Source organism: Stereum hirsutum (assembly GCF_000264905.1).
Source record: "Stereum hirsutum FP-91666 SS1 unplaced genomic scaffold STEHIscaffold_24, whole genome shotgun sequence".
Classification (NCBI taxonomy): Eukaryota; Fungi; Basidiomycota; class Agaricomycetes; order Russulales; family Stereaceae; genus Stereum; species Stereum hirsutum.
Genome location: NW_006763154.1, coordinates 480,006 through 506,405, shown reverse-complemented (window position 1 = coordinate 506,405; position 26,400 = coordinate 480,006). Strand labels below are relative to the sequence as shown.

At 50.6% G+C, this 26,400-nt stretch overlaps 6 protein-coding genes and 1 non-coding gene across 7 annotated transcripts; 5 read left to right on the top strand and 2 right to left on the bottom strand.

Annotated features, from left to right (window-relative positions):
• Window positions 1-120: 120 nt before the first annotated feature.
• On the top strand, window positions 121-1,041 carry STEHIDRAFT_163544 (uncharacterized protein; the record flags this gene model as incomplete). Its single annotated transcript, XM_007311229.1, has 3 exons — window positions 121-182; window positions 249-739; window positions 815-1,041. 3 exons carry the CDS (start codon window positions 121-123, stop codon window positions 1,039-1,041), a joined length of 780 nt encoding a protein of 259 aa, XP_007311291.1.
• Window positions 1,042-1,307: 266 nt separating this feature from the next.
• On the bottom strand, window positions 1,308-4,406 carry STEHIDRAFT_143142 (phenylacetyl-CoA ligase). Its single transcript, XM_007311228.1, has 18 exons — window positions 4,116-4,406; window positions 3,981-4,050; window positions 3,880-3,906; window positions 3,770-3,818; window positions 3,395-3,710; window positions 3,210-3,324; window positions 3,122-3,136; window positions 3,019-3,041; window positions 2,936-2,959; window positions 2,801-2,880; window positions 2,696-2,729; window positions 2,510-2,639; window positions 2,405-2,436; window positions 2,151-2,320; window positions 2,068-2,091; window positions 1,937-2,006; window positions 1,623-1,844; window positions 1,308-1,557 (listed from the first exon to the last, which is right to left on the bottom strand). Exons 1-18 carry the CDS (start codon window positions 4,281-4,283, stop codon window positions 1,375-1,377), a joined length of 1,752 nt encoding a protein of 583 aa, XP_007311290.1. The 5' UTR covers window positions 4,284-4,406; the 3' UTR covers window positions 1,308-1,374.
• A 541-nt stretch (window positions 4,407-4,947) lies between these two features.
• On the bottom strand, window positions 4,948-5,031 carry STEHIDRAFT_t319. Its single transcript has one exon. It is a non-coding gene; the product is annotated as a tRNA-Arg (tRNA).
• A 1,178-nt stretch (window positions 5,032-6,209) lies between these two features.
• Window positions 6,210-10,594, top strand: STEHIDRAFT_69189 (uncharacterized protein; the record flags this gene model as incomplete). The annotated part of the gene is made up of 15 exons (XM_007311120.1): window positions 6,210-7,196; window positions 7,273-7,658; window positions 7,711-7,730; window positions 7,795-7,943; window positions 8,027-8,142; window positions 8,223-8,338; window positions 8,411-8,536; window positions 8,613-8,936; window positions 9,010-9,118; window positions 9,172-9,202; window positions 9,273-9,725; window positions 9,806-9,913; window positions 9,976-10,314; window positions 10,386-10,432; window positions 10,498-10,594. 15 exons carry the CDS (start codon window positions 6,210-6,212, stop codon window positions 10,592-10,594), a joined length of 3,408 nt encoding a protein of 1,135 aa, XP_007311182.1.
• A 1,573-nt stretch (window positions 10,595-12,167) lies between these two features.
• On the top strand, window positions 12,168-14,212 carry STEHIDRAFT_143140 (uncharacterized protein; the record flags this gene model as incomplete). The annotated part of the gene is made up of 7 exons (XM_007311227.1): window positions 12,168-12,350; window positions 12,419-12,565; window positions 12,628-12,759; window positions 12,821-12,933; window positions 13,004-13,602; window positions 13,674-14,040; window positions 14,107-14,212. The coding sequence occupies 7 exons, from the start codon at window positions 12,168-12,170 to the stop codon at window positions 14,210-14,212; spliced, it is 1,647 nt and encodes a 548-aa protein (XP_007311289.1).
• Window positions 14,213-15,112: 900 nt separating this feature from the next.
• Window positions 15,113-19,571, top strand: STEHIDRAFT_106132 (acetyl-CoA synthetase-like protein; the record flags this gene model as incomplete). The annotated part of the gene is made up of 20 exons (XM_007311226.1): window positions 15,113-15,431; window positions 15,492-15,542; window positions 15,601-15,885; window positions 15,939-16,007; window positions 16,059-16,118; window positions 16,176-16,210; window positions 16,269-16,400; window positions 16,457-16,510; window positions 16,565-16,647; window positions 16,700-16,844; window positions 16,901-17,062; window positions 17,128-17,146; window positions 17,205-17,349; window positions 17,405-17,462; window positions 17,522-17,781; window positions 17,834-18,371; window positions 18,425-18,458; window positions 18,515-18,658; window positions 18,730-18,989; window positions 19,050-19,571. 20 exons carry the CDS (start codon window positions 15,113-15,115, stop codon window positions 19,464-19,466), a joined length of 3,270 nt encoding a protein of 1,089 aa, XP_007311288.1. The 3' UTR covers window positions 19,467-19,571.
• A 373-nt stretch (window positions 19,572-19,944) lies between these two features.
• Window positions 19,945-25,655, top strand: STEHIDRAFT_126395 (uncharacterized protein). Its single transcript, XM_007311225.1, has 15 exons — window positions 19,945-20,112; window positions 20,247-20,684; window positions 20,742-20,796; window positions 20,870-20,945; window positions 21,031-21,039; window positions 21,173-21,374; window positions 21,472-21,504; window positions 21,575-21,690; window positions 21,789-21,836; window positions 21,988-22,141; window positions 22,270-22,355; window positions 22,908-22,959; window positions 23,030-24,746; window positions 24,817-25,089; window positions 25,155-25,655. Exons 1-15 carry the CDS (start codon window positions 19,986-19,988, stop codon window positions 25,270-25,272), a joined length of 3,504 nt encoding a protein of 1,167 aa, XP_007311287.1. The 5' UTR covers window positions 19,945-19,985; the 3' UTR covers window positions 25,273-25,655.
• The last annotated feature ends 745 nt before the right edge of the window (window positions 25,656-26,400 follow it).

Below are 26,400 nucleotides of genomic sequence, written 5' to 3'. Positions count from 1 at the left end.
CTGGCAATCCAACTTCAAGGTCCATCGGTCTAGTTTGATCGTTTTGATCCCTGGCCTTCGCTCTTGCGCTTAAGCTCGGTTTTCTCTATAGTGTTCCTACTTTCAGCTACTCAAACATTAATGAGCTCAAACCGCGTGAACAACCGTGAACAGAAGGACCGTCAAAATGCTCGCGCAAGAAGGTGCGCCGTGATTCAGATGTTTAGCATCATATTAGAAATTTTATTGACAACATTTTCCACTCGTAGAAAGTGTGCTCTAGAACAGGACCCATTCATTAACTCAGATGCATCGCACATTGCACCCCGCGTTCATAAGGCTGAAGTCCGAGCTGCGAAACTCAAGCGGAAGGCTAAAATGGCCGCACGTGCGAATGCGCCTCCCACTTCCCCTCCTCGTTCTCCTTTTCCTCCTGCTCCTCTTCTTCCTACGGAAACCTCCGGTATCAGTACATCTTCAATCGATGTTTCCCCCGTTCCGTCTACGTCGCCGTACACCGTGACGAAGAAATATCATGTTTCGGTTTTGGCCGGTCTGCGTGACCAGATAGAAAATCAGACCGAGGAGCTCAACCGCTGCAAGCGGACTACCGAAGAAATGATGGGAGTGGAGAAGTGGATGTGGGAGGAGATTCAGCGATTAAGAACGGAAAAGGAACAGGCATTGGAAGTGTTATTGAGGATCCAGGAAGAGGCCATTCAGGAAGAGGGCTGGGATGGTGCAGAGCACGACCTGAAAAGTAGGTGCTCTCTTTCTTCGGGTCTTATCTGGTCGATAGAGAGGAATTGCTGACGAAGTGACACGATGTTCTCAGCGGCCGCCCATATGATCGAGCAGCATCTCAAAAACGTCAAGACCTCGCGTAACCATGAGAGGCTGGAACGGCAACGAAGCGACGAAAAGCTACTCGAGGAGAGAGAGTCTAGGTCTAGGGACATGATAAACATCCAGAGGGAGTGTCAGGAACCCTTCGTTGTTCCGGCGTTGCTTCAGGCGTTTTTGAAGGTCTCGACGATGACGGACGCAGTCCTCGAATCATGATGCCTGCTCTTTCTCGTCGGGTGCGCCTCATCCAGTCTGAGATGCATGATACTCGGTAGACTGGTAAACCAGTCCCAGAAGAAACCGAGCCGGAAATAGCACGTCGGTGGCGGCGGCAACTCGAACAACTATCTTCGAGTGAACCAGCTTGCCTCAGGGAGTGGTTCGAGTCTAGATACTCGGGTGATCCTTGGTGTCATCCCACTGCACCTGTAAGTGTTTTGAAGACAACTGTGCCGATCTAGTTGAGTGACATGCATAATTTTATACAAAAACAGGCGTAGAGGTCGTAGAAATATTAGATATCTTGAAAGCGGGCAGTACCACGGATTCTCATAATTTCGCCTTTGCAGAACTTTCGGCTCCTCCCTCAGCGAGCTTGCGTGCACGGATCGCCTTGGCCTGATCTCGCAAGACTCTCCTCAACAGCTTCCCGCTCGGTGTCTTTGGAACCGTCTCTATGAATTCTATTCCGCCTTCCAGCCTCTTGTAGTATACCTTGGTATCCGCGACGAACTATCGACATACATAGGCCTTCGTGAATATTCTGAAAGCACGGCTGAGAGAGGAGCAAGACGTACCTTCCTGATGTCCTCCTTCAATCTTTCACTCTCCCTTCCAGTAGCGTCGTTCTTCAGCAGCTTCGCAGTATCTGGATCAACAGAAACGAACGCAAATGGAACTTCACCACTGTAGTCATCTGGCACACCGACAACGCAGGCGTCGGCAACGGCAGTGTGGTCCAGGAGGTGGCCCTCGAGTTCGGCGGGAGCGACTTGGAAGCCTCGTACTTTGATCAATTCCTGTTATAGCAGCGGACATCAGCAGATTTTCAATTGAACAAGGTAATAGCGATGAAGATGGAACAACAGGAAGAGGGAGGAAGAGGGAGTACCTTGAGACGGTCGATGACGAAAAAGTCACCATTCTCGTCAACTGCGACTTCATCCCCGGAATGAACATATCTGTGAATCGCCCACCATGAAGTTACGTTTCGCGACCTAGGATACTGAACAAAAGACTTACCCGTTTATGAATGTCTCACTCGTGCTGCAACAAGAATCAGCCCCTGCTTACAATCCGCTCCATTCTAGAGACATAGCACTCACGCTATCTCGTTCTGGTAGTACCCCAGTGCCATCGCCGGAGTCTTGATGAGGAACTCGCCTGGTTCGCCTACTTTCGCTAATGACCCGTCTGCTTTTACAATTTTCGCAGATACTCCAGGCAGAAGGTGTCCTGCGCTGCCAATAGTACCGACGCGTTGCGAGAGAGGGTACTAGAGATTATATTTTCAGTGGTGGAGACATTAACGATATAAAGCGAGTGGATGTGAATGGCCGCTTGATGAAGGGACACGTACCAAAAGGACCAGAGTGGCTGTTTCGGTCATACCTATTCGATAGGCCGCACAATGCCAAGATGAGCATGAAAGGGGAGAATATAATGAGGATCGAGTATTACATACCATACCCTTGACCAACCTCTGCACCTGGAAACAACTTTACGAACTGGTTCGTGAGTTCCGCCGAGAGCGGTGCAGCGCCGAACAGGCAGAGCCTGACGGAAAAGAGGTCATACTGCCTTGTTTCTGGCGACTGTTCGAGCACATAAGTTAGTGAATGAATTGAGCAAACGAAAGGAGGGGATGAACCTTGCAGAGTAGAACGGCATGAGGAGGTACAAGCCTGTTTTCAGTGGTAAGTCAGGCGAAATCAAGATCGAGCAAGCGATGGTAGGTGATAATAGGGATACGAACATCAGATGGGTCACTTTATATGTGGAAATGCTCTTCAGCATGTCTATGAAGTTGAATTTTGGGACGACAACGACTGTCACCTAGATAACTTCAGTCAACAAGTGTATACTCTGGCTAGTCTACGGAGCCACTAACGCCGCAAAACAAGAACCAGAATAGCTAACGAAGCAAAGAGTCAGTGATGATGCAAATGACATCGAGGAACGTGCATTGCCTACTCCAAGAATCAACCCATAGACGTCTGTCATGAACAGCAACATTTCGGTGGCGGATATCAGACTCGGAGACATCCAAGTCACGGATATATTCCAGGAGACTTACGAAAGAATGGGAGCACTAGTTGCATGACAGTTTATATAAGCCCGCAGAAACTCATGCGAAGAATAGTTAGGATCACAAAGCAACTGACCGCCTAGACTCACATCGCCTGGCTTGAACCTCGAGTCAGACCCGCCATTTGACTTCCAGAAGAGGGCCGACTGCACGACGTTCGCTATGGGAGCGTAATGTGGTATCGCAACAGCCTGAACACACGAGAGGTACCGGCCCAATGAATCCTGATCGTACGGGTTTCACGGAGTTAGTAACACTGACCTTGGGCTTTCCGGTCGTTCCACTCGAAAAACAGAAGATTGCAATCTTCGTCTTTCCTTCTCCCGGCGCAAGTCGTCTCTCCTCGAAACAAGCTGTATTAGCCAGCCCCCCCTGCACCAGTGTATCTATTGTCGCGTACTTCGGTCGGCCAGAAGAGTTGCCGTCCATGAGAATGATGCGTGATTGAGGAATTCCATAGTGTGTGGCAGCTTCTTCGACTGCTGATAGAGATGAGATGTCGGACACAACAGCTTTCACTTTAGTGAGCTCAAGCTGATAGAGAAGCTCGGAGGACGTGAAGGCTGGGTTGGTGAGACTAGCCCAAATCTAACCGTTAGTGAATGATCCGGAGGATGCACTGTGGAAAAAACGCACGTTACGATAGCTCCTAGACGATGGAGAGCCCAGATGACCAGAGGGTAGTCTAAAGTGATTCATGTGAGCAAGCCATCCGACGTCGCCCATTTATTCAAAATACGACTTACCGACATGATTCTGGCTCATGAGGCAGACTTATGATAGTCATCTAATCAGCATTACGTTTCCATGTTTGATGAGAATATAGACAACGACGATGAATTCTTACCCACGTCGTTCTCCCTAATCCCATAGTCGAAGCTCAAAGTGTTGGCCAAACCGAACACCCGAGCACGAATCTGTAAGTCAGAGGACGGTTCAGTCGCATCAATCAAAATTGGAATGCTGGAGTATTAACTCTAACCTCCTCAAACCCGATCTTCCTGCCCGTTGCATCATCCACAAGCCACGGCGCTTCCACCGGCCGGCTCGTAGACCTGTAAGGATGAGGTCTGTCCAGCATGAACTGAGCGATGGTCAAGTCATCTGGTATCATAGTTGGTGACAGTGGAGGGCCATGCATCTCAGCCATTATTGCTCGAAGAGACTCAGTTGGACAGCAGGACGAAGTTGAAACAAGTCAGAGAGGGAGAATCAAATCCCAGCCTGAGAGTGACTAGGCGGCAGTCGATGTCACGAGGTATACCGGCACACGCACAGCTGACCGACGCCAAAAAGAGGTGGCTTTAGAAGAAATTTATTGGCCAGATCGCTTGCCCACAAAGGGTGTAGGTCGCGTTATATCGTCTGCGCAACGTCCGCGTTTTCGAGGCGGTCAGGCGGTCCTGGGAGGCTTGTGGGTGGTGATGATGGTTTAGAGGAGCGATACGGACCACCGTAGAACCCGACCGTATTGTACGGTATATAAATAGGCGCACACAAACGGGGTAATTGCGGTACGAGGTCTGGCGGACCGTGATCGTGTTGAGCATGAGAAACTTCATGTGATCCTCGCACAAGGACCTGCAAGGTGAAATACGGTCGTGGCTTGATCAACCGACTTCCTGTGTTAGATGCTACCGAGCAGAAGCCGTAGTCGTCTTCGTCGAGTCCGGACCAGAAGGCAGAAAGGCAAAAGGAAACCCCCAGGTTCGGTGTTCTGCTGGATCGACCGCCTTGGAGCTATGACAAAAATTTGAACCATGAAGGGCAAGAACATGTTTAGGTGAAAAACATTGTGAATGCCACATGTGGTATGACCACCGCAGGACTCGAACCTGCAACCTTTTGGTACCGAGAGGCAGTCGAAGCCAAACGCGCTACCATTGCGCCAGGTAGCCTTACGATACTGTGAACCACAGAAGTTATATAATTCGCTCGTGGAAATCGAAGGCGGCAGCCTTTCAGAGACGCAAAATGATTAAGTACAGGTCGTGCCTACCCTAGAACTTGCCAAATTTCTTGTCGTGTTAGGTATGAAGGTATAATGTGAGCGATACTTTCTGGATAAATATCATGGCGATGGTTTCCAAGGGGAGAGTTACTTACGGCGCTCGATATGTGGCAGATTCGATTGTGACATTATTTGTGATGTGCCATTGACACAGCGGGGAAATGATTGGAGAAGAATGCTGAAGAAAGCCGTTGACATATTGTCACTGGAAATGTTGTAGATGAGAGTCTACAATTTTTTCAACTTCTCTTGTAGACGTTTTCCTTGCGTTTTCCTCAAGGAAGGTCGGAAGAAGTATGCCCTAGTATGCCAGCAACTCGGGACGTATTATGTGCCACAGTGGCGTACATTTTACTCGGTACCTTCGTGGGAATGGAAGCGCGTTCACTGTCAGTCGCGTCCAGCATCCACTCATCGCACCCCCCACCATCTTCGCATTCCTTTAATCTTTTCTTGGCCTGATTACGAACGCTTCTTGGATAATTGGACGTGATACCCAAAGTACTACGGTCTCAATCAACCTCAAAAGTTGCCGAACTCTGTGGACTCAGCTATCGTTGCAACTTGAACGTCAGAGCACCAGATAGCGTAGTGCACGTACATCCCCTTGTTGTCTCTGACGCAGCGCACTAATCATTGGTGGCAACTACAGTACTGTGGTATGTGCCATCAACGATGTTTGACTGGTGTTGTGTTGAGACTGTTGTGCCTGGGCGTCTTGTGGCGTGGAATAAACGTAGTCGGATATCGATAAAGTGCTTAGGACACAGAATTACTCGGACACTGGTTCATTGGAAGGCCGACTTTCTGTGCGTCTCATTATTATCTCGAATACTTGCTCTTCGAAAGTTATTCTAATTTCTACGGGCAGACAATAAGCGGGTTACTGGCGGCGGCTCGATTATACGGTCTGACTGATCTTGGTGGTTACTCAGCGTGACGACGCCTTCGAAGAGGAAAGGCCCTCGAAGGATAGCCAGTCAGCAGGTGCGTTCATCTGCTCAGTACATTATTTCTTAGAAACCGATCTAAACATATTGTACATCGCTTTTTGGGAATAGAATAATGACTTCACGCCGATCTCTTGTCCCTTCCGAAGCGCCCTCGCGCATCTCGCGACGCACGAGCGCGTCGGCCGCCGTCAGCAAGCCCCGCGCCATCTCCAACGCTTCCCAAACCTCCGAAACCCCAACCGTCACCCCAAAATCGTTCAGCGGCAACACCGAATCCTTTGCTGGAAATCGCAAACGATCCTTTACCTCCATCCCAGCTCCGTCCCTCTCATCCAACCGACTTCAATCCGCGCCCATCCAGGCTCTTTACCCTTCCAATTCTGTTAGCACACCGTATAGCCCGTCGTCACCTTCGCCTGTAACATCATATCGTAATGGATTGCCGTTGGCAAACGGTGTTGGTGGTGGTAAAAGTGGGAGGCCGAGTATGAAGCCGCCAGCCTCGGTCGCGGGCACGACTCGGAGCATCGCCCGCCCTGTCTCCATGTACGAAGCCAAAACGCCTGAATCGCCTTCTTCTCTGACACCCCCACCGTCGAGCTTCAACCCACCAACGACTCCTCGCGCACGTTTAATCTCCGTTCCTTCTTCGCCAAATAACGCCAATCTCAGCACGAGCACCTCGTCCCCACAAATCAACCTCATGTCTCCCAGTCCCAAAGTAAAAGCAAATATAAAAGCTAATAATTCGGCACGGCCTACTCCGCCACTCACCGCGTCTCCCAAGACCAAAGGCCCGAAAAGTACGGCTCCGTCTGCGAGAGGGGCACCACCAGTGTCTAAGAGTTCGACTCCTGCGAGGAAGAGTAGTGGGCCTAGTGTGGCGAATGGGAAAACGAAGTCACAGAGACATAGGGAGAGTGGGTCGGGGGCTTCGGAGTTGACAATTTCGTCGCCTCCGAGAGCAGATAGTCTTGCTGCTAGTTTGGGGCTGGTGGCCGAAGCAGGAGATTCATCCGATGCGATGTCGATGTGGGATGGCGATGATATGACGTTGGAGATGGTCACGGATGCCGGGGATGGGGATGTCGATGAGGATGTACGTGCTCGTCTCGGTTTCGGCTCAATTCCTCAGGATGCTGACCGCCTGACGTTTGTTGAAACGCATTGCATAGTTCCAAGCAGGGCTGCAGACACTGCTCGATATCCACCAACGCAAACTTCTTCACTACAAACGTCTCCTGGAACGTTCCCAAGCCTCCCAAGCCATGCAGCTTCATGCTCTCCACGCCGAGGTCTCGGTCCTGCGAGAACGCGAACGCGAGAGGGGAATGAATGGTGGAATGGTTATGGGAATGCAGGATGAGGACGAGTTTTGTACCTGTGGTGGGAAGAAGACGATGGGCGGGTACTGGAGCGGATATCGCGATGATCGTGCGGGTGATGAAGAGGGAGATGTGGATCTGTTGAAGGCCTTGAGGGGAAGTAGGGAGGGGGAGTTCAATGAGACGGAGGTGAAGAAGGCGATTAGAGGACTGAGCAGGGATGAGAGGATGCGGCTGTGAGTTTTTCTTTCTCCAACGTTCTGTTTCATCACTGATGTTTCTGCGCAGGATTGCTATCATTCTCGATTGTAAGCTGTCTACTTTTATTTGCGATGTGACTATACTGAATGTTCCCGCCTTCTATTTTTATAGCTTGCATGCCTGGAGATATTCGCTTGCAAATCCTGCTATTGGAGAAGTACGCAAAATCTACGTTCGATATCATCGGAAATCTCGCGCCCGACTTGGTGTTCAAGATTCTCAAACACCTCACTGTCCAAGAGCTCCTCGCTGTCGAACCTGTCCGTACATCGTGTCGCTTGCCTCTCATTTCCCCTCCTTTCCTTTATCGGATATTTCGATTTATGTCTGATACGTATCATAGGTATCGAAGAAGTGGCAAGAAGCAGTCCACATGCCCGCTCTCTGGAAGTATCACTGCCTGAAAACCACAGCTACGGATCCTCTGCCACTCAAGCCGCCGAAGTCTCCTGCTGGCTGGTACGTTTCAGTTGACACATTTACGGTCCACGCATCTTTGGAATATTTGAGGACGTGTGTGCTGAAATGTGGTATCGCAGGGAACCACTGTATCGCTCGTTACACCACCGAGAGTCTAACTTCCGCAATGCGCTCCCACAGAGTGTAAGGTTCTTGAACGGCCACACGAATTTCTGTACGACCTTGCTGTTGCGCGGTAAGTCCTGTTGCACCTTTTCATCGATCCATGAGGGTGAGGCTAATATTGTGGCGTCGTGTGGCACAACAGGCAAGCGTTTGATCAGTGGCTCATACGACGAGACGATTCGCTTCTGGGATATCGAGACGGGCGAGTTGAAGAAGTGTTTACAAGTCAAGAAACCCGTCAGTTGTGTCGATTTCTTGGCAGACGAAGGTACGCAAGCCTCTTCATCCCGGGATATCTGCGCCATCACCCTACTCACCCGGAGCGAATATCTCCCACTCTCCAGAGGTCTTCGTCGTCGGTTTCCACGACGTCGGCCGCGTACACCTCTTCTCCTCAGTGACCTTCAATGCGCTACAGCAACTAGCTGGTCACCTGAACGGCATCCGTGCCGTCGCGCTGTCCTCCAAAAACTTGGTGTCAGCCGGGGCCGATAAAGCGCTGGTTTGTTGGGATTGGAGGTCCGGAACGAAGATCGTGAGGTTTGGACAGCAAACGACGGTGAATATTGGGGTGCAATTGATCAGTGCGGGTGGTGGGGCCGGAGGAGAGGAGGGAGAGAGGGTGGTCAGTGTGACGATTGATGGGATTGTCAGGGTGTTCTCCATCAGTAAGTCCTCTTTCAATTTCCCCTGGGGTGTGGATGTAGGTCGTTGTGTTGATTGATCTTATGGGAATTGTAGAACAACGGGTGATGATTTCGCAGTTCAAGTTGTCGGAGTTGGGGGCGGGCGACCCGGTGTTGAATGCGAAGTTGCATAACGTCGGAATGGCGCCTAACAATATGCTGCAGTATGTCGTTTCGATCATCTTTTCCCTCTTGCACCCCTGAAAAGTTAGCATAGATGGTTCGCTGCTCAAGGTACCCAGATGACTGTACGCCCATTATTCTTCTCATTCTTTACCTTTGTGCGGAATCTCAAAAACCCTAACATCTTGCGTCTAGTGCGCCACCAAATCTATCATTCTCCACCTCCAATGGACAGAGACAGAGGATGGCCCCCAACTCCTAGCTTCCCCTGCATCCGAAGTCAATCCCAACCCACCTCTTACGCCCAACCATCTTAGCAACAACCTCAGCACCGGTCCCAGGGATAGTCTGAATGCCTCCGCTTCCTCCAATCCGCGTCTCCGAACTATTTCTTCCCTGTCACGGTCTACATCATCGAACTCTTTCAGCACTCCCGCGAGGAGACCGTCGCTCATCTCGACAAATACGAGTGGTTCAGGGTCGGGCGCGAAAGGGAGGAGTAGTCTCGCGATGTCGACAAATGGAGCGGCTAGTCCGAGGACGCCAGGCACGCCAATGAGTGCGAGTGGGATGTCGCCCGGTATGGGTGAGAGAGGGATGGCTGTTAGGTTTGGGAGGGCGGCGATCTTGACGGCGCCACCGAAGCTGGTGGGTTTTGGCGTCCGTTGTTGTGGGTGATGCTGTACTGAACATGTCGTGGTGATGGTTTTCCCTTTTGGTGGCGATAGGTCGCTGTTGTGGAGACGCCAGATGTGGCCGTTGGTGCTGTGGATCCGAGGAAGAGGAGGGTCGTCACTGCTACCAGATTCAGTTCGCGTGCGGGCGCAGACCGTCGTGTGAGTTCACCTTCACCCCATGCCTCGGAATCCACGCTCACTGACCCTGTTTTGGTGTCTAGATTTTCATGTCCACTCACCGCGATAAGACCAGCAAGACCACAGCCTCAGAAGACGACGAAGTCGATTCGACCAGCGATACTGACTCTGGCACTCGTGTCAACTCCCCATTCAGCCTCAACACCAGCCTCAACCGTTCCGTATCAGGCAAACCGGCCACGGTGGACTTCGATACGGAGATCACGGCGGTGACTGGTGCGTGGGGCGCACTGCAGGATGCGGAGAGCGTTGCGGCTGCAGGTGGGCCGGCAGGGTTAAATGGTGTCAAGGGTTTGAAGGGCACCTTGCCTGCGAAGTTCGCGGGTTTGGCCACACCGGAGAAGAATCCGATGTCGATGCAGGTGTGTTTTGGCTCGCACTTTCGTTGACTGTATTCGAAGTTTTTCGTGACAACTGACATGTCTACGATCAGCTGAGCCACGAAGAGGTGGTGGTGGGCTGTGCGGATGGCACTATCTAGTGAGTGGAAACCCTATCTACTTTTAATACGTCGCAACGCTGATAGGGTCTTGTTTTCCGTTTAGTGTGATGAGCTTTGTGGGCTACGACTACGCTAAGCAGAAGGAACTTGGCGGTGGGCTTTCGCTGGAGGAGCTGGGATGGGAGGAAGGTGGAAATTAGGTTGGCAGTGTTTAATCGCTGTGTCATCGTAGCTCTTAGGCTTGAGCAAATGGTGAACGCTTCCTTTCTTTTTGTCATCGGTTCATCATATTGCTTTCTATTTCTCCCCTTATTTCCTCGGTTTCGCTATATCGTCTGACAGGATGGAGTTCTCAGGTTCTACCACGCAATCAATCTTGCATATATCCCCTCACGTTTGCACTTTCCCGTCTATGCATACTTTCCATGTCCATTTTCGATATTTTCTGTGTTTTCTAATGCACATGCTAATTCCCACGGTGCCACTCTCGGTTCCGCCGTCGTGTCACCATCAGACCAACACACTCGTTCTAATTTTCTTCTATACTTTTTTCTCTAATGCACGGACGAGATATTTTCATCTTCCATGAACTCGTAATGTTATGGGTGCGTTGGTCTCTCGATCATCGTGACGACGCACAAATGATCCTACACATAGATACCGTTGGGCCCGTATCTGAGTGGACGTGATATGTTGACCCGATTAGGAGCACAAAGGGAATGATACAGATGATCCAGAATCAGCTGACACCCTGTGTCTTTCATTCAGCTGAGTGTAATTTGGTGCCTGCTGACTAGTGTCAACATTGAATGTCTCCTTAACCACATCCGTGCGTATTGGCTTCTCCCCCTCATTATTTCATCTGCTGAACTGTTCTTTCCAGCTATACCTTCTTTCCAGCCCTATAACAATGCAAACTTCCCGTATACCAATCTCCTTGGGGAAACGAAAGCGATGTCAGGTCTTGACGACGAACGTTGAGATGGCAAGGGGGAGAGGCGCAACTCCTCAATCGGCACCATTCACCCCGGATTCGAGCCTCCTTTATTGTGCTAGTCTGCAACAGCGGAGAGAAACTCAAAGCCCCGAGTCAGAAAAAAGCACTGGCTCCACTAGCGAAATTCCTGAAGATGGCATCATGGTTCGTACCGTGCCTCTATCGTCGCTGATTCCAACCCTGTTACCCACACTGCAATATGAGACTGGAACTCGAGGTCATACAGCTGGTCAACGAGGACTAAGTAGTCTACAGGCCACGACGGAACTGATTTTGCGGTCTGGGTGATCGTCTTAAATAAGATATCGGCGTCTATTTCTCATATAAGTTTCGTGCTTGTACTACCTGAGAGAGTCAATATTTGTGTTCGCGGACTAACATCAGAGGGATGCAGTTGGTTTACGACTGCTTATGGTGTTAGGAATGAGGTTGGGCAAAGGTAGAACTGACTTGAATGAAGAACGAAAAAATAAGAGACACAAAATTCAGTGGCGTGATCTGGTCCATATTGAAACTCCGCCTCGTTATTTTATTTGCGTGCCACTTGCCCTTTGCCACCTCTCGTGCGGTCAACCACCACACTTCTCTGGGAATATCTTTTGAACCTTTTTGAATCGCGACGCCTCTCGACTGGTCGTCTCGCTGAAATACCTGTGTAAGTAAATTGGTCGCATCCTTTTCTATTGAGTAGCTCTTCAAGGGGAGAACGTTAATGGCCTTTAAATTCGTACTCCGCAGCTTCAAATATCGATTCGTTGAATCAGTTCGCTACAATCATGGACATCGGTATGGAGTCTCTTGAGCAAAGGTATTCGGAGGCAATGCGTACCTTTACCTATCAGAGAGAGCATCGAGACCGATGGGAGGGGGTCCTACGACGGGACGCACCTCGTGCCGTTGCCGTTCTCAAAGAGCTCGGTCGCGAAGGATCCTCCAGCGCGTCGGGAGATATACACATGGTGAACACCCTTTGGTCATGGCGGGATATTTCATCTCTAATGTGGATGTATGTGTGGCCATTCCACAGGACGTATATCCCATACTTAAGGCTGTGCACGAAGCTGCAATCGACGGTGGCCCCTTGTGGAAGAGCTTAGTGCGAGCCGGAATAGCTGATGGCTTGTGTCAAACTTTCATCGACCTCAAAGTTCCCCGCGACTACGCGATCGACGAAGTACTGCCACCTATCCTCCTCGATTCATGCTTAACTCTCACTGACCGTATTTTCTACCGCAGGCTCCATCGTATTATTTCATGCCCCTGGATGTTCTCTTCCAGACCACCCAAAACTGGAATGAACCCTATGGCCCAACCGAAAAAGCGATCGCCTCGTCTCTGAAGAGGCATTGGGCTGGTATTGTCAAGAGAGTGAGCATCCGGTTTCGTCTGCTATTGTGCCGACCTCGATGTCTCTGAGCTCCACTTGCAGCTCTCGGAAGAACCAGACTTTGTGATCGAGATAGAGGAACACCTTTGCCAGATGCGTGCCATCATTCCCCGGTTAATCCTGAAATTGATGCAGGTCGATCCTTCATTCGAGGAGTAAGACTTTCCTCTCAGGTTTATCTTATGGAAATGGGAACGCTCACTGTTACATGCTATGCATTGACAGCATTTTCCTAGTCCCTTCAGACCCAACCGTTACACTACTCACACGATATATGCTCCTGGCGAAAAACACGGCAGACTTCCTCTCCTCCGCATTCCTTGTTCGCCACCTCATTAAACCAGATGGGGAGCAGCTTCGCGGCCTGTTCTCTGCCCGCGAGCGCTCTCAGACCGATATGTGTCTCCGCATAGTGAAAGCGACCAACCGCTCATATTCCAAGTTCTTCTCACAGCTTGCTTCACGACCAGTGTGGGACTCTCCGACAGAGGCTTATCAGGGAATCCAGCTACTCCTCGTTCTCTGGGATGAGGCCTTCACCAAAGAGATCGACGCCTTCTTTCATGCCTTATTTGAAACGCCAGATCTTTGGAGAAAATTACTTCATGTAATGGACATCTCACTGTCCTCGCCCGGGACGGACGAAATGAAGCCCTATCAACTCGTCATGACGCTCCTCAGCGAATCACTGAGGCATAGTTACCACGATTACCCGAATTATAGCGAGCGGTTGCTTCGCTCGTACATCGAAGGCGATATTCTTGCTGTGCTAGACCACGTATTGCCCTACTGTGTGTCGCACCTTGAGGTGCCCGAAATACCTGGTCTGCTGTCTTTTCACCTCTCTACCTTGAATATGGCTAATAATCAGCTAAATTTCGACCCATGTTTACAGTTCTGATGGGGCGTCTGTTCTCAATAATGTATATCCTCCTCGAAAATCACCCCACGCTTGTTCCTCTACTTCAGTCAGAACTCCCTCGACCTCGAATCTTCCGTGCCCTCACTGATTCTCTCGACACACCCGACGGCCCACTGGATCCTTCACCGGATCGTGAAAGAATGTCGGGCGACTCCTCCACACTCCTCGACGACGATTCCGACGAAGCCTACATTCGCGGAGGATGGATCTCACTTAGGTTCGTTGAGAAGGTATGTTATGTCGAGAAACAGTGTATGCGAAGGGGGTGTATCAAGAAATCTGTGGCGAGGTGTGTCAAGTGTAGCGTCACGTATTATTGTGATAAAGTGTGCCAGAAGATGTGAGTCGATGCTAGTCTCGCAGAAGCCTTCATTCCATTGTGCTGACGTCTGACGGTCTGGGATAGGGACTGGAAGGAACATAAGCTGGTTTGTCAATTCTTAAAAGACGAGGACTTCGGCCTTTTCGAGCGTAAACATAAACACATTAGTCGTCGACCGCGTCCTCAATAGCAGTCTCAGAAAATAAGAGCTCTTCACGACTGTTCAGTTCCAGGAGGGAGCTCTATGTCCTCGTCTACATAAGCTTCAGTTTCCACGGTCGACCAGTCGCCACATGCAAGTGCAGAGTATTGCTGCCGAGAAGTTTTGCATAATCGCGACCTTTGAGAGAATGCCGGACGTTCCAGTGCCAATACGGCCTTCTGATTGACCTCCGCTGTTTATTGGCTGGTGTCACCCGCCTCGACGCATTGCCCTTTCGGTCATTCGGCCTTTCCTTAGGTCCCCGATGATTCCATTACATCAAGATGCAATGCGTCAAGTCCGGTATCTAAGGTATGATCGTCGCAGGTGATGTGCCCCTCATCCACTTTACATACCGGACGGCCCACTTAACCTATCCTGGTTTTGATTAACCTTCTGACCATTAGATTCAAAGCTAGGCATGATTCGGATATTAAGCAAGGAAAGGCGGCCACGAGAAGAACTTAAAGGAGCGTCGTGCGTATCGGGCTTCCCTCGGTGATGCCGTCCTCTTGTTATAGTGAAATGCATACTTGAGAGAGCCGGCGATGTCTTGCGCCGTCATTGGACCTGCCCCACAAAGCAAGCACGACCGCATGATCATCGTCTCGACGCATTTCGGCAATCTACCTTTGCTGAGGGATGTTCCATAGAGTGATGAGTACCACACTCGGCGTGTCGCGGTGGAGCAGCTTACATGGACCAGTTTACGACCTCAAGTGCACGACATATTGCCGTGAGCGTGTAAGAATGTAGGTCCAGTCAGATTCCCCTATCTGATGCTCTTAGCAAATCAACTGAACCTTCGCCTGACGTGATGTACTTAAAGAGCTGCGACTCTAGGAAGGCGAGCGTGCACCATCATACTCAACCTCTGCCCCCACCCAAATGACTATCGAGTTCATCATCCCGCCACATGTATCCCGCCCACAGGGTCAGAACTCATCCAGTTTCTCCGCTCCTCCACTAGATGGAACACTCACTGTTCCAGAGCTCTTTGAGTACAACGCTCTTCATTCTCCCTCTCACCCCTACGCCGTATTTGCCAATGAAGACGGTACAACTCGGACCATCACTTACGCAGAGACTTGGCGTATGGTCAAGAGAGCGGCTCGCATCGTACAGAGTAGTTGTCTTCCCTTCGGGGTAGAAGACGGTCCGATGTCGACCAGTCTCGGTCCTCCCATTGGTATCTTGGCCAACGCAGGTACGTCAAATTCTGTCTCTTGCACGATCGCACGGTACCCATTCCTGCTCTGATGTCCAGATTCCGTAAGCTATGCTCTACTTGTAATCGCCATCATGCGCCTGGGACTGGGTGAGCCCCTATTCCTGACTTCGAGCTCACTCTACCCTGACGCACTCCTATGATTGAGTGCCATTCCCCATATCAACGAGAAACTCCCCCGAGGCTATTGCACATCTTCTTCGCAAGACGCAGGTGGTTCAGCTCTTCGTGAGCCCGGACCCGGCCATGCAGATGGCGAGCAACGTAGCTCTCGAGATCCTTGGGGGAGACGACTATCGGGTCACCGTATTAACCATGGTCCAATTCGCTGATATTTCCGACGAGACTGTTGATCCAGACGGTGACCACGGAGAGCTTGTTGAGCTCGGGAAACTAGACCTGGATCACGTCGCCTGCATCTTACATTCATCTGGTGCGTCGACCACCGCTTCACGCCGAGTACAGAACCTGACGCGGTGCTTGCAGGATCAACATCATTCCCTAAGCCAATCAGTATCACTAACCGAAGATTCCTCCAAATCGGAAGAGCCGCCTGTAAGACATTTCTTTCATCACATAGCCGCATCTCTGCTGAAGTACCGTCAGATTTTGGTGATGTCGACTTATGTGGACACGTCTTTGGCGTGCATTCTCTGCCGGTTTTCCGTCAGTCAATGTTCACTATCTCGATTATAGGACCAGTACGCTGATACTATACTTCAGACGTCATGGGTTGCGTCGGCACTATAGCCATAGCCGTTGCGTTTTTCTAAAAACTTGTAGAAAAGGTTGCACGTCATAACTTGTGTTCGGCAGTCAACGACAGGGATGGCGATAGGCGTCTTCAAACCCTCCGTACCACCCATCTTACCAACACCGGAACGCCTCCTAGACGTCATTTTGGAAACCAAGACCACCGTGCTCTTCTGTGTTCCTTCGATCATCGAGGTGAGCTCACTGAGCTCTCAGATTAAACATATACTCACCCATATTATATGACATAGATTTGGGCCAAAGATCCCACAAACATCGCGAAGCTGAGGTCCCTGCGCTCTGTGGTGAGCCTGAGCCTGATTGGGTGAAGCTACGGAATATTGACGGTACTGGTAAAGCTGTACGCTGGAGCGCCTATGAGCAAAGCCACTGGGGATGAGCTCGTACGGATGGGTATTCCCATCCACCCAATATATGGACTGTGAGTGTTCGATTTCGCGAACCGTTACAGGCTCCTAATACAACGTTGCCAGAACGGAAATAGTCCCCGTGTCTGTTTTCGTTCCTGGTACGCCCTCGACATTGGACGATTGGGAGTACTTTAGGTTCTCCCCTCAATTGGACATCGAGCTCCTTCCTCAAGAGGGAATGGAGAATATTTTCGAGGTCGTGGTCGTTGTTCGTCTTCATTTTCGATTCCCACCTTACCGCACGCTCTCACTCGGTGTACACAGGGAACTCCTTATGCTGAGCCTAACGTCGTCAATGCGAAGACAAGTGATGGGAGAGACGCGTATCGTACTAGTGACCTAGTGGAGCGCCACCCACGCGACCCTAGTAGGTGGAAGGTCTTCGGACGCACAGATGATCAATTGATGTTGTCAACGGGCGAGAAGGTAATGAATATAGACTTCAGGTCGAAAACTTGTACCTTACTAACAGTCGCACCTCTCTTCCTTAGACAAATCCTATACCTTTGGGTCTGTACAAAAGTCGTTGTACCACCCACCATCTAAATGGCTGATCAGTTCCCTCTAGAGGCCATTTTGTTAAAGGATCCAGCCGTGGCAGGGGCGGTCATGTTCGGCCGCGGTCGCGTCCAGAACGGTATCCTCGTCGAACCTAAAGAAGCATTTGATCCAAGAGACGAGAGCCGCTTGGCAGAATTCAGAAATATGATATGGTATGATGGATTTATCCCTCACCAAATGAACGAACTTTCATTTTTCGTTGCGCAGGCCTTCGATTGAGAGGATGAACCAACTCGCTCCGACTCATTCGAGACTGTTCAAAGAGGTTCGTGGGTTTGTCTTTCCCAGTCAGACGAACAACTGATTTGAACTGGTTGAACGTAGATGATACTCATTTCGAGCCCAGATAAGCCGTTCGAATATACGCTGAAGGGCACAGCGAGACGTCACGCAGTGACGAAGGCCTACGAACCTGAGATCGAGAACCTATACGAGGCTATTGCGAGTAGTGCGCAAAGCGACGTTCCGCTCCCTGATACCTGGTCAGACGAGAATGTGTTGTCTTTCGTGAGATCTGCCGTTGCATCTGTGGTCCAGAAGGCACTCGGGGACGATGATGATCTGTTCCAGCAAGGCTGCGATAGGTTCGTGGTACTTCTACCACGATGGTTTTCCATGACTGACTTCTGGCGGCAGCCTCCAGGCCACGTATATCAGAAATATTGTGGTGAATGCTCTACGCCAGTCAGAGGCGAAGTCATACGTCCACGGCATCCCCAACAATATCGTCTATACACATCCTACTATCTCTTCGCTCGCCGCATTTGTGATTGATTTTGTGCAGGAGCCTACCGACACGACCGAGGACGGAGTTGTCGAGAGTAAGATCAGGACACTGAATTCCTTGGTCGAGAAATACGGCAGTTCCTTCCCGTCACGCGCTATAGACGATCACTCACCACCCTCTGATTCATCACCGATGGCCGTCGTCCTTCTCACGGGCTCCACTGGTAGACTCGGCGCTCATGTCCTCGAACAACTATTGAAGAGCAAGCATACGACGAAAGTCTACGCGCTGAATCGTGGCGGTGAGGCTCACCCGAAGGAGCGACACGTAGCGGCGTTTGCTAAGTGGGAGCTGGATATAAGTCTTTTGGACGATGGTAGAGTGACGTTTTTGACGATGGATAACACCGAGGGTAGACTGGGACTCGATGACGAGCTATACGAAGAGGTTGGTCCTACCTACACCATCATTTATCGAGTAAATTGACGACTTTGCGGCAGGTCAAGGGATCCATCATTCAAATCATCCATCTTGGTTCGTATGCTCTTCTTATATCGTTCACCATCCTGACAACGTGTGGAATGGTATAGCTTGGCGATTAGATTTCAACATGGCCGTCTCTTCATTCGAGCCTTTAATCGCCACTGTTCGCGAGCTTATCGATCTTTCGTTGGCGTCTCCCCGAGCAAGTCCACCGTCGATCGCCTTTTCCAGCTCCATGGCGGTGTATCTGAGTGAGTTACTCACCTTTAACGTTGGGATTCGTACGTTCTTGATGTAGCGATTCACTGAACCCTCCCCGTAGATCATAGCCCAACCGAACCACTCGCGGAGATCGCTATTGACGACCCTAAAAACGTCATAGGATCAGGGTACGGCGAAAGTAAATGGGTCACCGAACAGGTTCTGATTCGCGCAATGCACCATACCGGGATCCAAGTGAACGTCATCCGCGTGGGACAACTCTGCGGAAGTAGTGCTCACGGTGGATGGAACGAGAAGGAATGGGTGCCTGCTATGGTGAAGTGGTCGCAAACGTTGAGAGCCGTCCCAGACAGAGAGGGGGTGAGCCCTCGATTTAATTTATCTTCAGCGAATGTCAGCTCATGATCGAACGTATTGTAGACGGTCTCTTGGCTTCAGATGGACGTAGCAGCCTCCGCTCTGCTCGAAATGTCCGGGTCTGAGGAATCCGTCTTGCACATCGTCCACCCCAAACCCATCGAATGGAGGTTCCTCGTCGACTCCATTTCCAGTATTTTGTCTCTCGAGGTCATACCCTATGCCGCATGGGTCGCGAAAATGCAAGAGTATGTTAGGACGCGGGTTGACACGTTGGAGAGTTCAAGTAAGGAGCAGCTCGAAGAAATTCCGGGGCTCAGTCTCCTTGATTTCTTCAGTAGTTTGGGAGATGAGCCGGTGTTGGAGACGACGAAGGCGGTGCAGGTATCATCAAGCCTGAATAGTGCGGAAAGGCTCCAAGCCTCGGACGTCGAGAAGTGGATAAATTACTGGAAAAAATGTGGTTTGATCAAGGCTTGAAGGGAATGGTAATCTGGTGCTCAACGACGAAGTTCTTTCCTATAAATAATTGTACAACGTTCCCCTCACACTGTAATGAATCTACAAAATGTTCGGTGTACTATCAGCTCCTGGAATATGTATTTCGTTAAAATCAGTTCGACACCAGGCCTCAAGCAAGGCCTAGGCCTTCGAAGGAGATATGACATAAGCAAACAGTACTTATTATATAGATCAAAATATACAAGGCAACCTTCGGTACCAGATGCCTGGAGGCCGTAGTGTGCGGTATTGAAGCATTGAAGTAGAGCAGCTCCAGTAGTCGAGTTAAAAGTGCTGGCGTTCAGAACAAGTTCAGAATGAGCACGGGCGCTTGATGGGCGCTAATACTTATAAGACGGGCGCGAGGAGAGATTAGTTTACCGGCCCGCCGGCGACTCTGACGCGGTTTTCATGGGGGCGACAGGGTTCCGCTTTGCCACTCCCCTCCCCCGCCACGACACCGTCGTCAGCAGTGGTGAGGAAGACATTCAGCATGCGATGACGAACCATGCGAGCTCGATCAGGACGCCTTTGCCTGTCCACCAACCCGCTACCGATGTTGGCCCGAGCAACATCAGGCAGATCAAGTTTGAGAGAAGGGCGTATCCTGGGAAGTGGACGAGGTGTATGTATTCCTGCCTTCATGTCCTTTTTTTGTTCTTGCTTCTGTTCGTTTCTTTGCCTCATGGCTTCCAGTGCATCTTCGTGTCACCATACATCGATTTGGGAAAGAAAGAACCAAGAGCTGATGATCCACAGTCGTTCGCCAGGTGCTGTCCAAAATCACATCGGCCTCGACCGGTTCGCCTTCGGATGGTCTCAATAACGATGGTTCAGAGTCTTCAGCTTCTGCATCGACGTCACTTGGCGGTCTTATCTCCGCAGGCCAAAGACACACTGCAGCAGAGAAAGATGGAGGCGATTGGGTTCTTGACGAGGTCGTCGTGGACGGAGAAGGCGGGGACCGACCGGGCACGCATGTACATGGCAGTGAGAAGGACACAGGGACGAAGCAGAGCGAGAGTGGGCAGGGGAGTGTGAGGGGGGTGCATGGCGGATATGAAGGAGGGAGTAGAAGTGGAGGTAGTACGGACGCATGGGATACCGGCAGGGATACAGGCGGACTATGGGGACTACTGAGGTGGAGGTTGTGGCCGGTCATGGCCGAGTTCTTCGATCCGAGATTTGAGGATCCTGGTGCGTTTATATTCTACCTCGACGTTCATTATGCTGGTATTGAAGCTGGGGGCTTAGCGTTCGAGGAAGACTACCAGAAACAGATGTGGTATTCCACGAAGGCTTTCGCTTTGTGCGTTCATCTTCTCTGGCGTTCAGTAATATCCCGCTTATTTCTTCAACTTGTTGGGAACTCTATCCTCTAGCTATGGCTCGCTGTATCTAGTACTCAACTGGGTCCTCTACCTCATTCTCAACCACAGCGTCAATCTCTACGAAAAGGTACGTGCCTACTTCTGAGTCGCATCATTCTCTTCCGGCGTCCGTGGTCTTCGGTTGGCCTTTGATTAACACTATATATTAATAGGCTGTATACGTGCGTATCTCCACCATTATATCATGTCCTCTCTCTCTCCATTTCGATTGCCATCCGTATCCATGTCCTCATGCATTTGCGTTCCCTCTGTGGCATATTCAACCCCTAACTGCTTTACCCCTGATGCTCTCAGTACGGCGGTCTCACCCTCGTCACCCTACCCATCCCTTTCATGGTCGCCTTCGACATGCCTCGCTACCGACCCGTGCTCTTCCACACCTGCTTCTGCCTTGCGACATGGTACTGCGGACTGTCGGAGGTCATACAGATCAAGGAATGTGACTTCTTCAACAAGACGGACAACACGTGTTTTGGGAAGGATTTCTTAGCCATGAGTGAGTGCTCGCCACAATTACAAGCAGAGTTGACGTTGAAGGGTTCAAGGTTTCGTGTTCTAACTGATGTGAATGGTGCTTGTGTGGATATGAATAGGTTATTATTCGACGGGGCTGCCTGCTATGATGAGTACGTCTTCATCTTGGTGCTCTATTGGTCCAGCCCGCTAATTCAAGTCGTTCTCGCCGTTTGTGTGTAGTGTTCATCGTGTCACGAAGGCTGTATAATGCCGTCGTCCAAGCCGTCTTTTTCGTATTACTCATGACGCTCATCATCCCGGACCAATCGATCTATGCACGGAATGTTGTTAGCTTCGTATGTCGTCCTCCCATTCTCGACCCTGAACGTTTATTTTTTCCACCTGCGAACGGGCATGTTGGAGACACGATACTGATGACAATGTCATTGAACAGTGCATCTTCTCGGTCTTCATCCAGGCACTGCATTACAGTCGCGAAGCGGTCAGTCCTTTCTCCTCGGTCCTCAATATTCCGTCGTGATCTGACAAACTGACTCACAATCCAAAATCATTGTTCCTTCTTCCCCTCCTTCGGATCCACAATCCACCCTCTCCCCTTGTACCTTCGAATAACACACATCCAAATAATGCAGAACTCCCGTCGAATGTACATCCTCAACTCGCAGCTGAAAATCGCCTATCGCGCACAGCAGAAAGCACAGATCGCGGAGTCCAAGGCGAGTCATGCGAAGAAACGGTTCGCGAGCTATATTTTTCATGAGGTTCGGGTGCCGTTGAATACTGCTAGTGCGTTCCTTTTTCTTTTCTCCCTTTACTGTTACCTCCCTGTTTCATTCCTCTTCCTTTTATTTCGGAGTCCTCTTCCCTCTATTTCGAGCTTTCATGTCTCTGTTACTGACTGCCGGCGCCTACAGTGCTCGCGTACCAGAATATGCAGACGAACGATGCTTTCAAGCCTGAGACACTCGAGGAGCAGAGTATCGAGGTTTATGCGTTGGAGGTATGTTTTTTCCTCTTCAACGGTAATATTGTCCTATGTTTTGGTCTTGCGTGGTCCATTCGAGGCTGGATTTGTGGTCCCTGGTGCTTTCTGTCTTTGTGTCCTTTGCTGTGGTCACTCGGAGCACTGTTGTGCAAGCGTTATTATGTGCGGCGCGGAACCGTTCTTCGGTTGTATGGATGCGACTGCGAATCTGCTTTGGTGTTGAGGATTGCATACCAATGCGATACGCTGAAACGTCTCGATGTGTGTATGTTCTGGATGTCCGGATATTTCGTCCAATTACGGAAAAGCTGGTGACTATGTCACTTTTAAATTTCGTTTCCTTTTCTCGCTCATACAGCCTTGTTCCCGCCTTTTCCAACTCATCTGTGTCTTTGATTCATTAGATGCGCTGTAGCTAGATTATTTGCGTCGGTTGTTGCATACATTGCAGAAGTCTGACATATGTTCCTGGTTCCGTCTTGTGATTCCCGACACCTTTTCCGCTGTTTATCTTGATCATACTTCTCGGAAACTAATCCCAAGATTGCTCTTGCTTGTGATCACCAGGCCTCCTTGACGATGATGCAACAAGTGCTCAATGATGCCTTGGACCTACAGAGTACGTCGCGTCCGCGCTTCACACACCCGACCATGACTTATCTTCTAATTGCTCGTACCTGCCTCAATAGAAATGGATGCCGGAAGATTCGAATCCCATCCCCGTCCATTTCCTCTCCATCGGTCATTGCACAACGCACTCCGTCCCATCGGCGTCGATACCTCTGCCAAACGACTAGAACTCATCATCGACCTGGACGAACGGATAGACGCGATTGGCTTCATAGCTCCACCCGGTTCCAATATAAACGCTGGCCCTATCACGTTCAACACGGCCGCCGTCAACGCAGCCAACAGCTCCAGCATCAGGAATTCGATGAATTATCATTCGCCAGAACCACCACCGCGTCGTTCATATACGCCAAACTCAGGTCAGGGCCACACTCAGTCGGCGTCGGGTGGCGGTGGCGCAGGTGCGAGTGGGAGCGGCGACGGAGTATGGGTCATAGGCGACGAAATCCGTCTTCGGCAGGTCCTTACGAACTTAGCCTCGAACGCGGTGAAGTTCACACCGGAGGGTGGTGGGCCTGTCAAAATCGTGACGAGGCTTGTGAGTGCGCCGTCCTGGATGTCGACGAATGCGGGCTCTGGGACGGGCAGTGGGGCTGGATCATCGCCTGGGAGCGGGACAGGGTCTGGGAATGGGACTGCAGTACTTTCGGGTCATGGTGGCTTAGAGGGAAATACGAACCCTTTAAGTCGAAACCCAAGTACGAAGACCGCTCCCGGGATCAGAGGCCACAAGCATTCCCCGAGACGATCCGACGAGAGAATAGGATTGGCGGCGATGGGGATTGGGCTGGGTGGGAGTACGGATGGAGGGATCGTGGGGAAAAGGGAGAGGGATATGGTGACCATTAGATTAGAGGTACATGATAGCGGCCCAGGAATTCGTCCATCCGATCTGGTCGACGGGAGGCTGTTCCAGCCATTCGTCCAGACGAATGTGGGAAAGCTGAGCGGGAAAGGGAGTGGACTTGGCCTGGCGATTGTCCGTCAGATCGTCAGCTTGAGTGGAGGAAGGCTCGGCGTGCAATCCCGCAAGGGACAAGGCGCGATGTTCTGGGTCGAGATGTCCTATCCGCTCGCTACAACTCATGAGGTGCAGACTTCACGAAGTACTCTCGCGCCGTTTGCACCTATGTCGACGCTCTCTCCACCCTCTGCTTTCGCCAGTCCGAATCCTACACGGTCTCCTCGGCCTATCCTCGCCACAATACCGTCCTCCGAAGCTCACCCAGCACAGGATCCCTCAGACTCCCCCACGAAGTCCCATGCTCTCAGTACCCATTCCACAGAGAGTCCCTTGACGAAGGATGACGACACGGTAAACAGTCCGAACTTGCCCAACGTTGATCTTTCGGCCAGAAGTCCAACGCATCCGAGGTCGGGATCACCTCCAAACATGTCGATGGTTCTGCCACCGTTGCCCAGGTATCAGTCGCAAGATGGACATGATGATGCGACCGAGTCGGAACATGGTAGCAGGCCACAGGATTCTCCGGTGAACGTTGTTTCTCCTCCTGGCTTGACACCAACGCTGCCAGGCATGGACGATAATGAGGACAAGGCATCTGACGACCCGATATTGGAGCGACCTGTACGCCCTGGCCCGATTGTTACACCTGGACCCGAGGGTATGGGGAAAGCTTGGAGTGCTCCCGCGGCGAGTCTGTCACCTACACCTGTTTCTCAAACGGCACCAGCGAGTAGTTCAGGTGAAGAGGGTAATCCGTTGGTTGTGTTGGTGGTGGATGATGATCCCATGACGAGGACACTTATGACGAGGTAAAGCTATTTTGTCACCGTCTTATCTTAGATCCTTCACGAACAGAAACTGACGCCAATGTACGTTCAGGATGTTGACCAAGTTAGGTTGCGTCGTCGATACCGCCGATGACGGCCAACAGTTCCTCGACATCATTCTGGCTGAGGGTGCCCGAAAATACGACCTCGTCAGTCTTGATAACTACATGCCAGTCATGACCGGTGAAGATGCCGTTAGGGAGTTGAGGGCGAGGGGGAGAATGGATCTGGTCGTCGGCTGTACCGGGAATGCGCTGACAGAGGATCAGCTAAACTATATGGAGGCGGGCGCGGATAAGGTGTTGACGAAGCCTATCATGATGAAGTACGTTCATTTTGGCTCTTTGGGAGGTTTTGGTGGATATCATTAGCTGACCGTACGGTAACCAGAGACCTTAAGGATGTACTTCAGGTCGCCAAGAAAAGAAGAGACGAAGTTCCTCCGCGACGTCTCGGAGAATCCGAGCATCGATATCCACCATCCTCGTCTCCATCAATACTACGCTAACAATAATCCACAGAAGGTCTTTTTTCTTGCCATTTTTTTCAGTTTCTTGGAATCTCCTACGTATACATTTTCACGTCGGGCTGGCGTTTTTGAACTTAACTTTATTTTTCTGTCTCCTTTCCGTGTCAGGGCATTGATTTTTCTCTCGGTTCCATCGGCGATTCTTTTGGGTCTCGGTCTGGTTCTGTCTTTTTTCTGGTATACACGTCGTCTCCTTGTTTTTTTCCTCCATGAACTACGATGTCCTCTCATGTTGTTCCAAGAATGTATACACGAACATTTATGTGCACGTTTTAGGTATCATACATACCCTGCTATCTATCATATTCATCGACCAGCAACATCACCCTCATCCCTTTCCCATGTCCCTATCCCCCCTTCCCACCCCCACCCCCCCCATCTTCCATGCATCAATCGCCTGTCGCTTTAGCATATCGCTGTGGACTCTACGTATTTTCTTGTTTGTTTAGTTTTCTTGTTGCATCGCACCCCCCATCTACTGTCTCCTCCATACACGCACGCTCGGAATGTTTCATCACTGACTTCGGTATCAGCTAAAACTCGCCATTGTCCTGCTCATTGCTTTTTCGGGCTTCCCTATGGATACATGAGTATGTCCACAATCAGGGAGGTACAGTTGATATCCTCATATGGAATAAAATCGGGGTAATTCGGATTATTTTATTCCTTATGAGAAAATCACTCCAGCAATTGTGATAGTCATGGCAGAGATTCCAAAATATACATGTATCTTTCTACGACATATACTGACATATCTGGGTGGTAGATGACATGTCATGAGTTGAACAATGTGTCTCCATAATTGAATCTTTCGTCGGGCCATGTTTACACCCATTTCCATATATGGTAATTTTATTCCTTATCGGTGTATTCCGTATGAGCGTATTGACTGTACTAGACGTCTGTGGTGCGCCCCGATGCATCTATTCACTATGTTGAAACGGATTGGTAGGTGGTCGGACATGATACACAGGTAAATCAACATCCTTTCTTCTCCGCATTGGCCTTCTCTAGGGATCGTTAGCGGCTTCGGAGGCGCGGAAGGCACAGCAGGGACCAAGCCGGAAGGCAACGGCTTTCGAATTCAACAAGTGCAAACAAATGCCA

Coding starts and splice junctions, on each gene's coding strand:
- STEHIDRAFT_126395 (XM_007311225.1), top strand. CDS start 19,986: ATGACGAACCATGCGAGCTCGATCAGGACGCCTTTGCCTGTCCACCAA. Junction 21,691..21,788: donor CACGGAATGTTGTTAGCTTC/GTATGTCGTCCT, acceptor GTCATTGAACAG/TGCATCTTCTCGGTCTTCAT. Junction 22,142..22,269: donor GGTGCCGTTGAATACTGCTA/GTGCGTTCCTTT, acceptor CGGCGCCTACAG/TGCTCGCGTACCAGAATATG.
- STEHIDRAFT_143142 (XM_007311228.1), bottom strand. CDS start 4,283: ATGGCTGAGATGCATGGCCCTCCACTGTCACCAACTATGATACCAGAT. Junction 3,819..3,879: donor CATGAGCCAGAATCATGTCG/GTAAGTCGTATT, acceptor GAATCACTTTAG/ACTACCCTCTGGTCATCTGG. Junction 3,325..3,394: donor GAACGACCGGAAAGCCCAAG/GTCAGTGTTACT, acceptor TCGTGTGTTCAG/GCTGTTGCGATACCACATTA.